The sequence below is a fragment of the Rutilus rutilus genome, assembly GCF_951802725.1.
Source record: "Rutilus rutilus genome assembly, chromosome: 14".
Taxonomy (NCBI): domain Eukaryota; kingdom Metazoa; phylum Chordata; class Actinopteri; order Cypriniformes; family Leuciscidae; genus Rutilus; species Rutilus rutilus.
The window spans coordinates 13665256-13679376 of record NC_140219.1 but is presented as its reverse complement, the minus strand read 5'-3'; the positions used below and the strand labels follow the sequence as shown (position 1 = coordinate 13679376).

The 14121-nt window shown below is 39.9% G+C and overlaps 1 protein-coding gene across 1 annotated transcript; it reads left to right on the top strand.

The window, feature by feature from the left end:
- The first annotated feature begins 148 nt into the window (after positions 1-148).
- LOC311303954 (uncharacterized protein) lies at positions 149-11529 on the top strand. Its single transcript, XM_084430710.1, has 8 exons — positions 149-394; positions 1028-1207; positions 2288-2476; positions 2722-2898; positions 3008-3149; positions 5136-5689; positions 6770-6911; positions 10017-11529. Exons 1-8 carry the CDS (start codon positions 299-301, stop codon positions 10829-10831), a joined length of 2295 nt encoding a protein of 764 aa, XP_084286836.1. The 5' UTR covers positions 149-298; the 3' UTR covers positions 10832-11529.
- Positions 11530-14121: the final 2592 nt, after the last annotated feature.

The following is a 14121-nucleotide window of genomic DNA, read 5'->3' as shown; positions in this document are numbered from 1 at the left end:
TCTCGACTGTCTCCGTACTCTGAGTTCCGCTCTCTGGTCACCCATCCCTTCACTTCTTACAGGGGATTATACTGAAGATTCAGGGGGGTTGAAGGATTAGCCAAGGCAGATTAAAGTGGCTATCCTCAACCTGGTAATCCAGCCATCTGTCAGAAAGCAGCCAGGCAGCATTGGGCTGTAGGGTGTGATTTGTCTCCCTTTCTCAGATTGCTAATTAACACTGCCAAGGACCAGCTCTCACAGGCTACAGGACATAAAGTCTGATTCAATAAAGAAACACTCTTCAAAAGAGTTTAAAATGGAGGAGACATATCTGCTTGACCATCCTGGAGTAAAAAAGAAGATTCTGCATGGAGGTCGAGGACCGCTGCCACATTTTCCGAAGGGAACTAAGGTATGACGCATATATGGTCCTGGATAATGCTTTTGATTGGTTATTTGTTAGGATGGGTTCATGTTTAACCACTTTTTTGATTAGAAATGGTTGTAGCTTAATTCTATTGGTGATAAAATGGTTTTGGAATGACAAAACATTTGGTCCATATAATTGCACAGAAGTTTGGCAACCTATAATTTTTGACAGCAGCTGAGGAACACCGTATCTGTGCCAGGTGACTTTTCTCCCCCCTACTTGTCCAGCCATATGGCCCTCAGCCTGGAGAGAATGACAAACATTTTCCATGACAATGCCAACATTAATCTCTCCATTTACCAGCTGTGCTCTGTATTCGCTCTGTGTGCTCTCGTTCCATCAAGGTGTCTCCATCAGTATACTTCAAAAAAGACTATACATTTAAATGTCTTATAATGAAGACAGAGTTGGACTAGGAATGAAGCTATTAGGATGGCATAAGGAAAAAGACTTCCTGGCCTGCTTGAAAACCCTGAATTTCTCTCACCAACATATATGAGCATGTAGCAAGTTACAAGATGTGTATGGTGTACTAAGCAGGAAAATATCTCTGCCTTCTCTTAATCCTGTTTTTATTCCCTCTTTTTTCTCCTCTCTGCCTTCCTACCCACAAAGCTGGTGTTCCACTACCAGACTCTGTTGGACAACTTTGAAAGAACTGTGATTGACGACAGTCGCAAAAATAAGCTTCCCACAGAGATTTTCGTGGGGAGGATGTTCAAGATGGAGGTGTGGGAGGTGCTTTTAACCTCCATGAGGATTGGAGAGGTGGCAGAGTTTTGGTGTGATGCCACTGTAAGTGTTTGAAATCAAACTAAACCTCTTTTTTGCCGTCCCCGAAACACAGGCAAAAAAGGAGCAGATAAAAGCATTGCTTATGCATGTCTTTTAATGAAACTTTCAATTGTTGAAACTTTCAACCACATTCAAGTGTTGATAAAAAAAGAATACTTGAAGCTAGAATAAAACAGTTTTTGTTTGTTTGTTTAAAAGGAGATGGTCTGTTCTTTCTTTTGATATATTGCATGTTCAGATATTAATATAAGAAAATAATCTGGGGACCATGACATTTTTGTGAAGATTATCAAAAATGCTGGCGGGGAAAGAGCTAATTAATCTTCACATAAGGATGGAGGAGAAAATATACATATATCTGATGTATTTTGCGGCCTACTCTATTTTCCATTAACATTCTCATTTGCTGTTTTTATTCAAACACATGAAAGCAAATAAATAATCTATTCTGCAAGTCAAATGAGACTAAAGATTCCAGTTAGATGGTTGGTGTAGAAAAAAGTTGAACAAAAGGTCACGTTATGTTTACTGTAATGCTCCCCCTCTGCTGAATCTTTCAGCACCATGGCAAAAAGAAGCTGTGAATGCGAGTTTGTGGCATGTATTGAAAGTGGTGCAATTGAAACACTATGTGCTACAAAATAATAGCAAGATGTTTTCAGCAAAAACATACAGTCCGATTCACAATCAAAATGATTATTCATGCTGTAATTAAAACAATACAGCATGATCAGGCCCGGGTAGTCTGATTCCTGAACAAATTACTCTTCTGAGTGAATCAAAAATATACACTGCAAACAGTGTAGCTGTTTTTTTCTTTTAAATGTACAGTTTTAAAAAAATGGTTACCGATTTAAATCAGTCTGAGCTGAATCGATCAGAGTGGTTACTGACATCTGTCAATCAGTATAATAAACAAAGTCAATATTCATTAGCATTATTTTCAGTGATGTCCATAGCACAGTTAGGTTTAGTGTTTTGCACTGATAGTACTGTATTGCTGCAAAAACAGTAGAAAAATGCTAGGTAGTTCAGCGGGAAACACTGGCATGTGATAATATTTTTCTTTTATATACTTAGCACACAGGCCTTTATCCCATGGTGTCAAAAGGAATGCGACTGGCTGCTCAGGGAAAGGACCCTCTGGATGGCCAAAGACACATGTGTGGCATGGGAAACGTGTTCCACTACCACTCCACTGGTTTTCCGGAGCTCGATGAGATAATGAGGACACCTCAGCCTCTAATCTTCATCATGGAGTTAATCTCGGTGGGTTCACATAGAGCAAAGAAAACAAGCAAATACATGCACGCACCTTCGCACAACAACACACTCATTCTAGTTCCACTCCTCCACCATCAAGAGATATCTCACTGCAACCCAAACAGGGTAACAGAATGTTACACAATCAAGTGCTACACGCCAGGAAAGAAATGCTGTTCCCAATTCTCAGACCGTGTTTTCAATCCTCAACCAAGCGAGACGAGCACGCTCCAATTCTCTGTCTTCCTCAGGTGGGCGACCCGTTCTCTTACCAGCGCGAGTCTTGGATGATGGAGAAGGATGAGAAGCTAAAGGTTGTGCCCTCGCTGCATCTCTTGGGCAATGCTCTGGTCAAGCAGGGTCGGTTCCGTGAAGCTGCAGTGAAGTATCAGGAGGCTGTGGTTCTGCTGCGTACAGTCCAATCCAGGGTAAAAGAAAATCGATATGACATGGGGGTTATGTAGAGAAAGCTTCAAGATACAACATTCAGTAAAGCATTTGATGAGTACAGCTGAGTTTGTTTTCCTTCTGGTGTAGGAGATGCCAGGAGATGAGGACTACATTAATCTGGGCAGGCTTATCATTCCTCTGGCACTGAACTACTGCCAGTGCATGTTAGAGCTGGAGGAGTATTACGAGGTCATAGAACATACAACAGAGATCCTGGATAAACACAAAGGTAAAGAATTTTTAGAAGGACTGGCTGGTTAGCATGGCCTCATTTCCCTGCTTGTAGATGCTGTAACTACACCATCTTTTCCCATTGACAGACATTCAGAAGTAGCCAGGAATTATGGCTGTGGATGAAATCGCATACTTCCCTACTATATAGTAGGTGAAAAACAGAATGTGCCAAAATAAGTATGTCCGAATTCACAGTACTCATAAAAGTATAGGCAACTTCCAACTTCCACTGAGATTCTGAAGTGGGCATACGATGGACACTTTACTATCCCATGAGGCCTTGTTAATGGCAGTGAAGCGACATAATGAAGTGTCTGGAGTAAATTCTTGCTAAACACATTCATATTATATAGGACATACTTTTTCTTTTTTTAGCAGCCGTGGAGTAATTACTTATTCAAAATAAGTACCAACTCAGAGTATGTGATTTCAGACACAACCCAGAAGTAAGCTTTACCTTGGTTCCCTCGACAAAAAAACAATCAGCTTTTGGATTATTGCATAAAATAAGATCTATGATCAAGAAAAGTTTTATGATTCTTACAAGTTAACCCAACTTTTATACATTTTGAAGCCTAAATGCAATCGACAGAAGTAAAAAGCTAAATTTATCGTCACATGACTTCAACGTCACCACCACTAAGCTTCAGAGTATAAACATAATGAGGCTGTAAAAGCAGACTAGTGAGTAGATGAGTTTATCTGTTTGCCATGATGACGTTTCAATCTCCCAGTCAACCTCAGTAGTCCCGTTTTTCCACTCGTCAGCAACCGCCTAATTAAGAGTATTGCAGCACTCTTTTTCATTAAATAAAATTTATGCTGTAATATTTCTTCATATTAGAGTAGATGTTTTGCCAGTGCCCAAGGAAGCATCCATGGCAACAGTTCACTGCTCAAGCATTTTCAATCATTATCATAGCATAAGTCCGCCCATTATGTAATAGCTTATTATTAATACACACATCACAAATGTATCACAAAACATTTGGTGTTTAAAAATTAAGATTTAGGATTTGCAAGATTAAACTCAACCAATGTTGACTTTCCAACATCAAGTCATTGGATTCTCAGGAAAATGACAACCAACACAAATTAGCCAGAGACGTTTAGCTTGAGTTGAGGTGATGTAGACCAGCTTAGTATCAGGCCATCTATAGAATTAGCCTTTGCTTTTTTGGTTATCATAAATAATCCAATTGCATTCACTTTCATAATTGTACTCGGCAGCATGCATAGTAATCTCCGTCCTCTGTGGTTTGGGTTTGTTTAAGCTCGGCTGGCTGCATGAGCAGTAGGGACAGGAGTTGGTCTGTGTAGCCCTCTTGAAGCATGTGAAGTGACAGATGTATGGTCTCTCGCGGTGGCTCCAGAGGCAGTGTGGGTAGCTCTCCTAATGAGCCTTATGCATATGCAGCCGGCACAGTTCCCCTTATCGAGGACACTCTCTCCCGTTTCCCCGTCCCCTCTAATTCCCAGTATTCATTTCATTCTGCCGCACCCCATGTGTCACCCACACCTTGTTGACTGTTTTGGTTCAAATCTTCCATTTTTGCTCTCTTTACTGTTTCCCTTGTGTGTCACCTGGGGAGCACATCCTTTTGAAATGTGCTCACAGAATCTGCTGTGTTTTTGCCAGAGGCTGACGTTGGCTGTGGGAAGTCTGAAGTTAAATGTCGGCAGAGTTAAAGATTTATAGAGGAGCATGTTCAAATGAAAGATGTTGAGAGCCATCAATAGGGAATCTTAGCCAGGCTCTCCAGACCACTCAAGTGTGTACTTGGTGCCCGACTTGGGTTAAAATGGTGTATATGTAGCATTGCTCCTTTTTTAATGATATGAAAGCGAATAATACTACTTCATATGAAAATACCTGTATATTCATACACGTACACCAGCTTCAGAAAGACTATAGCCTTAGTAGGTGAGTAACAGGAAGAGTAACTTTACAAATTAAAGTCCCATTAATGATCTTTTCCAGACTGTGTCAAGGCCTACTACAAGCGAGCGAAGGCTTATGCAGCTGTGTGGAGTGAGAGGGAGGCCAGGAAAGACTTCCAGATGGTCGCCAACCTAGACATCACACTGTCTAGGTTGGTGCAAAGAGAACTGGATCTTCTCTCTGAGAGAATGAAGGAAAAATACTGGGAGGATAAAGAAAGGTACTGGAACATCTTTGAAGAGAAGAAAGAGAGAGAAAGGGAATCAGAGGAGGAGGAAAACTCTGCGATGCCTACAAAAGAGGAAAGCAAGGTGGAACATTCTCAGTCCCCTGAAGAGGTCAAATATGCTGAGGAGGGAATGAATCCATCTATAGCAGAGGAAAATAAGCATGACACCAAAAGTGAAGATTCAGCAGGAGACGCCAATCGCAGGATAACAGCTCTGACCGAGGGCAAGGACTGGCAGCAGATGCTACGGCTAATTATGCTGCTCCAAGATGAAGGCAATTTCAATGTGAAAGAGCATAAATACACTGAGGCGACTGTCAAGTTCAAGGAGGCTCTAGAATATGTAGATCATCTCCAAACTAAGGTGAGCGTGTTGACTGAAAATAACGATACATGATGATCAGGGCTGCATTTCACAAAAGCACTGTTGATCGTAGAGACCATTGGCTACATTAGTTACCATTGGTTCATGATGCTTTTGGGAAATGTAGCACTGGTTTGTCATACACTTGATAGCTGTAGAAGGCACTGAGGATAAGTCCCACCATTTAAAAATAATATATTAAGAGCTTAATTTTGGAATTGTAGCCAGCCTCATAAAATGTGGAATTTAAAACCATGCAGAAGCCTCTTACTTCAGTAAAGGGTTAGTTCACCCAAAAATGTAATTACTCACCCTCATGTTACAGAGAAGCCTATGGAGGAGTGACACAGCTCTCAGATTTAATCAAAAATATCTTAATTTGTGTTCCGAATATGAACGAAAGCCTTACGGGGTTGGAACAATATGAGGGTGAATTTTCATGTTTGGGTGAACTAACCCTTTCAGTAATGGACTGAAAGCTTGTAGCTGTAATCTGAAAAACAATTACTGCCCACTTATCTAAAAACTACTGGGTGAATGCAACATCGCCTAATTAATATTCATGAGCCAAGCAGATAACATTTATTATATGTCCTCCCAATATTTGAGATTATTGGGACCCAAGTGGTGCTTTCTAATTCAAGCATCGCTATTACTAATGTGCAGTTGGAAATTTTAACAAAACCTAACCGTAAGTACTATGGTCATGAATGAATCTCAAATTGTGTGGCTTGTTTAGGATAAGTATGCTGTGTGCTGTCACTTTTCATCAGACTTTCGGATTTGATGGAGTGATCTGAACACTATGAAAGACAATATCATAGAGACATGGGCTAAACACCTACAGAAAACGCTGTCAAAAATGATTCAGAACATCTTTGTAGCTGCACAGTTCCCTGGCAATACTCACATATTCCTCCGAACTTATAGTAATATATACCTTCTCATATCCCAGGGGAGATGTACATTGGGGATCCAAAAATTACTTAGCAGGAACGACAGGGAAGCTAAAAAATCCCCATGGGGAATCAGCAACTCAGTGCTCACTAAGCCATATCTATCTCTCTGTGTGTTTTTGAGGTGGAACATGAAGGAGAAGACTGGGAGTCTCTGGAGAACGTCCGTCTGCCACTCTGTCTAAACCTCAGTCAGTGTAAGCTGGAGCTTGGGGAATACCAAGAAGTGGTGGATCTCAACTCTAAACTGCTGAAGAAGCATAAAGGTGAGCTTATATACTCATTCACTGCAGAAATTAATATTGGGCGGTTGGATAAACTGTTTAGACTAGTCTTACCAGTTAGTCATCTAATTTTTATCTTCAAGACTGGTCATACATTTTTGCATGTCAGTTATATATAAATCATATATGCCACACACCATACACCACGTGTCAAACTCCGCTCTTGCAGAGAGTAGATCCAACTAGGGCTGTACTCAACCAAAGAAAATCTTGGTCGACTGAAGTCCTGAAATTTTCGACTAAAAATCGACTAAAATCGACTAAAAATGACGTTAGAAAAAAAAACGTTAAATTAATTAGATGTGCACTGTGCGCAGTACTTGGTAGCCTTGTTGTCCGCCTAAATGAATTATAAATAAACATAAACAACTAGTAGGCTATTTGCAGTATATTAAATCGTTTTTGACCTAATTATTTTGCACTGAAATGAGTCTGACACTTGAGTCTGTCAGCTCTGACAGCGCTGCATCACGTGAACCTGCGCAATATCATAGCTTATGATTTCCGAAAATAGTACTATGTTGTCAACTAGTGATATCATCACAAGAACTGTTGAGGAATATGCAACATAATTTAGACAATTATTTTTGTCATATGTTATAATAATAAGTTATTATTAGTCAGACACTATCATTTCACCGTGCATGTCCTCGCACCGAGCGAGGCTGAGCTTAACGTTAGCTTAGCAGCTGAGACACGAATAGACTATTAACTTAAAGCTTTTACTCTTAATAAACACAAAAGGCACGTCCACTTTAATAAAAAAAGAATATTTATTAAACAAACCAGATCAAGAGCAGAAACGAAATAAAGTGCATAACTGAAAAATAAAGCATCCTAGGCTCAAAACTAACACAACCAACAGCACAGCGCAATTGCGTATTAGGCTCCAAGTAAAAATTAAAAAGTTAGGTTATCACACTAAAACATTGAAATATGCAAATTCTGATATGTTCATAGCTTACTCAAAACAGACAGGGCAAGTTAACGCAGACAAGTGAGCTTACCACTTTTAAGGCCTCATTATACTTCTGCGTCGGACCTACGCCGGAGCCTATACGCCGTAGGCAACGTGTTGGTTTTAATTTATACTTCTGTGTCGTTGTCCGCGTTGACGCGTACCTAGGAAGCGTGTGAAACCCCGAGGGAGGGGTTCTGGCAGACCAATCACAGCGCTTGTGTCCGCGTAGAATTGACGCGTTGTTACATTTTTGGAGAGGTGCACGTCAGGGTACGCCGTAGGGTACGCGCGCTACACACAGCCTACGACGTAGCTACGGCGGCAGTTCGACGCAGAAGCATAAAACAGGCTTTACAGTAGATGATATGTCATGTTTGTCGTCAAGCTGTGGAAAACTGTTGCTTGCAAACTTTGCATTCGACCTTTTTCCTGTTATCAATTTTAACAAAATGCTGCCACACTGTCGATTTCTTTGTTGTTGACATGTTAGAAGAGGACTGACTATTAAACGCTCTCACAATTAAATAAATAATATTCAGCATCAAACCTTCTACGCTCGACGCTCTCTCTTGGGTTGGACTAATCCAAAAAAGGTGAAAACAAAGGGGGGTGTTTTGAAGACAGACTGTTACAGTGAAACAAGGGTGTTCTGAAAACACCCCCATTAGCAGAACTGCTTTCCACCTGATGAAATGAGCGCGCCTCGATCAGCGCGGCAAACTGATGAAATAAACGCGGCAGAAAATCGACCAATCAGAATTTTGGTCGAACCAGAACGTATCGACCAACTAATCGACTAATCGACTAGGACAGTACAGCCCTAGATCCAACCAGCTCCAAAACACCTAACTGGAAGTTACTAGTAATCCTGAAGACCTTGATTAGCTGGTTCAGGTGTTTAATTAGGCTTGGAGCTAAAATCATAGGACATGGGCTGCATCCGAAATCACATACTTCCCTACTATATAGTAGGCGAAAAACAGTATGTGACAAAAGTACTATGTCCGAATTTACAGTACTCCTAAAAGAGTAGGCAAAAAGTACCCAGATGACCTATTTCTTCCGGCAAGATTCTGGAGTGTGCATACGATGAACACTTTACTATCCCATAAGGCCATGGGAGAGAATTTGTGAATGGGTGCTTCTCGGAAGGCTCCATCCTACTAAGACTGCGTCCTTCCTAGTCCAGTCCTTCTGAGGCTTGTAGGCTAATGTCCTCCTTTAGCATTAAACGCCAGAATGAGACAGTCAAGTAAGTGCGCATATACATCACACATGTTCGTCACGGCACGAAAATACTATTACATAATAATAATTAAAAAAAAAAAACGTTGTTTTACAAATCTTTATATTAACTGGCTTTCTATTAATGCAATACAGTGAATGACAGCCGTCTGCGGTCTCCCAGTGTCTTACATTATTGGCAGTATAGTGTTAGTGATTAATGTACAGCAAAACAAAAGTTAACATCTATCCTTTCATGTCAGAAAATATTATTTTTGGCTTACATTTCATAATAAACTCAGACAAGCTCAGTACAGACTCGTTTTCCATCAGTTTATTTTCGTGAATTGGAATGTGTGCGAAAGATTTTAAGGATGCAAAGGATACACTTGATGCATCCTTCAAAACGAGCTGAATGAAGGACGCGAAACGAAGGCTGCCTTCCACGGATCATTCAAATTGAGACAGTCTTTAGTGGCACTTGATGACATGGGAGCAGAGATAATGCAGACTTAATAGGATGCAGCCTTTGGTTTGAAAAGCACTCTACGACATAGACACTCATTTGGTTGTGTTTAAGCAGCAGCAGATATGGATTGCTCCTTCACCACCCAGTGCAAGTCAGCCAATCACTCTTTTATTGTCTGTAGTAAAAACAGAGCCTTGAGCAATGTCAGTTAGAATATACACAACTTCTCCCTATAAGCAACCACATCTCAATGCTTCACTTTGTCAGTGGACCCAGGAAGTTGAGCCAATTGCATCATTCACCATTTGAGATATCCCTTGGTATCTCCATGCAAAGAGCAAAAACTGTTTATTATTGTATGAATTATTTATTATGAAGCCAATGTGATGTGGCAGGGCTGGTCTTCACTCTCTCGCTTTCATCTCCGCCGCAGACAATCTGAAGGCCATGTACCAGCGGGCCCGGGCTCACTCGGCATTATACAATGAAGATGAAGCCCGCAGGGATTTCACTAGGGTCCTGCAACTCGATCCCACATTCAAACCTATCGTCAAGCAGGAGATTAAGAAGATGGGGGAGAACATCAGAGTGAAGTGCATCAACGAAAACAAAAACTACTGGACGAGCACTCAGGAGAAGTGGAATAAGAAAGCACAGGTCAAGAGGGGAAAGAAGACTAAGAAAGGAGTGACATGGGCAGATGAGAGTAAGATGCCGGCAGGAAATGATGAAGGACATTCAGGCGGCAGTTGCAAATCAGAGGAGAGCTGCAATGTCAAAGCAGGTAATAATGATGAAAGACAGGATGAGAAGAAAAAAAGCGAGAACCAAAGGGACGAGAGCTCTCTGACCCTGAAAGAATCAAATGCAAAAAATGATAAAACGGCTGCAGATAGAGACAGGGATTCAGTCCAAATCAATGTGCTGGGAGATAGTACACAGAGATCAGGGACCGATAATGACTTGGAAACTCCACTGACCAATGACGTTACAAAGAAAAATGATGGCCAAGATGAGATCACAGATGGAAAACAACAGTCTCCTGAAAAGTCAGACAAAGATGCAAGCAGTGGAGCATCAAGGGAAGAAAGAATGACGGACATGACTGGAGATAAGGAAAGAGAGGGAAGCAACACAGCAGCTGAATTTAAGATGGAGAAGACTATTGTCGAGGAACCAACAGGAGCATCATCTGCGAAACCTGAAAAATCCACCAGAAAAGTGAAATGCAAAAAGAAAAAGAAATAGATATCAATAGCATATCCCATCATCTGAAGGAAGACAAACCAGACCAGGTGTATACAACAAATAAAAATTTATTTCTTTGTACACAATGAGTAGAAAGCAGCCAGTAACTCATTATTTTTTAAAACGCATTCTTTTTACATTTTGTACAGATTAAAAACACGAAAAATTATAGTGTTAATAATTAAATTGCACATGAAAATAACACATATTTTGCACCATAATTTTATGGTGTGTAATGACGATGCCACAGGTTCAGAGGTTAAATCAGTAAATGCCCTGTTGCTTTGTTCAACATTACAAACAAGCCTGCAAACCCAGAGACATATTGGGGTGGTGACACAAAAGTCTGCTACATACAAACAAAAAATAATGAGTGTATTTGTTAATGAGGCAGATGGCTAAATTTAGCTCGGGCAGCCCTTAGCAAAGCTGTAATTTCACACAACCCACAAACTCAGCACATCTCATTTTTTAAAAGGAGAAGACAAGGGAACTATTATGAAACGAGTTAAAAAGATCATATTAAGGAATACTGATTTTACATCATGGAGAATTATTATATTTTGCAAATGGTATGCATATAGGATAATTTCTATTCAATGTATTACATAATGCTACATGATTTGCTACCATGTTGGAGCTCATAAAAAAAAAAAAAATCTAATAAATCATCTCCCTTTCTATAGGCTTAAAAATAATTTTCTAAATCTGTATTTCTGTCTTGTTTTCTTGTAAAATGACCCAAATACCCTTTAAAAGGATGAATATATTGAATCAAAGTCCCTTTCAGAGAAAGTCTGTTCACTCTGCGGTCATCTCTGTGCAGCTATTTCGGGCAATTTAAGACCAAGTCCTATCTACTTTAATCAGCAACAAAATCTGACATAGACTGTACCTTAAATGTTGTTTCTTATGCTCAAATAGGGTTAAAAAAAAAAATAACAACCGGAGCCACTGCAGTGACGCAATGACTTTACCAATTGCTGCTTAGCTTTTTTGTTTCAAAGGCGGGACTTCTTCCGCGTTGCACTTTCTCCCATTCATAATAACTAATATGAGAACATCTAAAGTCTTTGTTTGAATCTTTATGTTTTCATATCCGATTTTATTTTATTTTTTTGGTTATTTAAGAAGAAAAAAAAATCTGAAATTAAAATTTGCTTAAGATGTAATGCTTTCAGTTAAGATTACATTAAAATAACTGCCAATTGGGTAAGAAATAAATAAATAAAAATATTTATTTTTGCATCATTTAAATCAGGGTTCCTCAAACTCGGTCCTGGAGGGCCACTGTCCTGCACAGTTTAGCTCCAACCCTGATCAAACACACCTAGCTGTGAGTTTCTAGTGATCCTGAAGACATTGATTAGCTTGCTCAGGTGTGTTTGATCAGTGTTGGAGCTAAACTTTGCAGGACAGTGGCCCTCCAGGACCGAGTTTGAGGAACCCTGATTTAAATGAATTCAGGAAATCCACGTTCAGAGCTCGATCAGTTCTGACTGTTTGGCATGGAATAAAGCAAACAAAACGCAGTGTGCATACTTCTGTGTGCGTTTGTATGTGCTCCCCAAATAAGCATTGGAATGATAAACGGGTGTCGCTGTGGATATAACACCAGATGTTGATCTTAATGAGGAGCCATGCAAATGAAACAGAGGCAAGCATATGGGGCGGAAGGGAGTTGAGTTCCCCTCTCTCTCTTTCTCCATGTGCTTATTTGTATCTCCTCCATTATGATGCCACATCACCTTTTCAAAGACCAACCTTCAGCACCGTGTCCTTGGGGACAGTTTCTTAGCAACCGCATCAAAACAAACAGACAGCTCGCTGCTGTGATGTAAAATGAGATCACAATACATGCGTAAGGGAGTCGGCGATAGCACAGTGGGATTCACAGAAAAACCTACAGTGCAACTAGGGTCACTTTGTTTTTTGATGGAGAATGGGAGAACAAGGAGTCGTCGTGCTTCCAACATCTTTTAGCCAAAACAAATGGAGAAAATCTCTTGTTCTCTCAGCTGCAATAATCTCAATCCTGTTTGCAGGGGCTGCAGTGTCACAACCCATCACAGTGAATATTTACACACTTTTCTCTTTCCCATTTGCAGTCTTTCTTTCACACCGTAACGTTATCTGTTCCCGCTCTCTCGCTCGCTATCTATTTCTCTTGTCTACTCACTACACCCCCAGCATCTTCTCTGTTCATATAAATCTGACACCCCACAGTAAATCCCTCGACAAAAAAAAAAAGCAGCAGCCTTTTTTTCTCTGTTTACAAAGAGCATGATCCATTTGCCGCCCTCCTCCCTCGGCATAATGTAAAATAATCCTTCCACACACTCACTTTCATTTCCCTCCTCAGGTTGAGGAAATGCTTTTATCTGGAGAACAGCGTTTGGTAAACAAAATACTTAACGTTACATCAGGAGGACAACAATAAGACAGAGAGATGTAAGGCTGGTATTCTTTAATAAAAAAAAAGTCTTCGAAGTTTTAAGGCATAATAATAAGAGCTGTGCTCGTTTTAAAATGAATCAGGCTGTGACTTGGGTGTAAAAGACCCTCCCCAAGCCGAAGAGAAAAGCCAGGGCGAACATACGTCGAATCGGCTCCTCGGGTCTCTACTTTCTTGTTCATGCCATGCTGGACAGCTGTAATTTAACGGCAAGCGCTCTGACAACAAAACAACTGTACAAATCTCCTTTGCTGAGAGACCTTTCCCTTGTGACCGGAAAACCAACAGCCAAGAAATCCGCTCATCTGTGCAATAGATCCTTTCTGTATGAGTGGCTGCACTGCAAAAAATCTATTTCTTAATCAGGATTTTGTCTTGTTTTCTAGTAGAAATACTTAAACATTAAAAACGAGTAGCATTTACCTGAGAAGCAATTTTAAGATAAGACGTGTTTTTCAGAGAATAAATCTTGAATTAAATGTTTTCCTCCTTGACTGAAGCACAAAACTCACTAAATATAGTTGGATTTATACTATAAACAAAATAGGCAATGTCTTTTGAATAATAGATCAATTTAAATGTTTTCACAATCAAATTAGAGTAACTGAAATGTATTCTCTTTTTCATAATATTTGAAGAAATAAAAAAAATGCTTTTTTTAATGCTCACCAAGGCTTTTATTTATATATTTATTAAATGTATTTTAAATATTGCAATCTAGAGTAACTGTTTTCTATTTTAATATATTCAAAAATATTATTTATTCCCTTGTTGGTAAAGCTGAATTTTCAGTATCATTACTCCAGTCTTCAAGTGTCACATGATCCTTCAGAAA

What these genes read in the sequence shown, in the direction of transcription:
- LOC311303954 (XM_084430710.1), top strand. Translation starts at nt 299, where the DNA reads ATGGAGGAGACATATCTGCTTGACCATCCTGGAGTAAAAAAGAAGATT. An exon ending in ATTTTCCGAAGGGAACTAAG is followed by an intron (nt 395 to 1,027) that starts GTATGACGCATA and finishes CTACCCACAAAG; the next exon opens with CTGGTGTTCCACTACCAGAC. An exon ending in ACTGCTGAAGAAGCATAAAG is followed by an intron (nt 6,912 to 10,016) that starts GTGAGCTTATAT and finishes TCTCCGCCGCAG; the next exon opens with ACAATCTGAAGGCCATGTAC.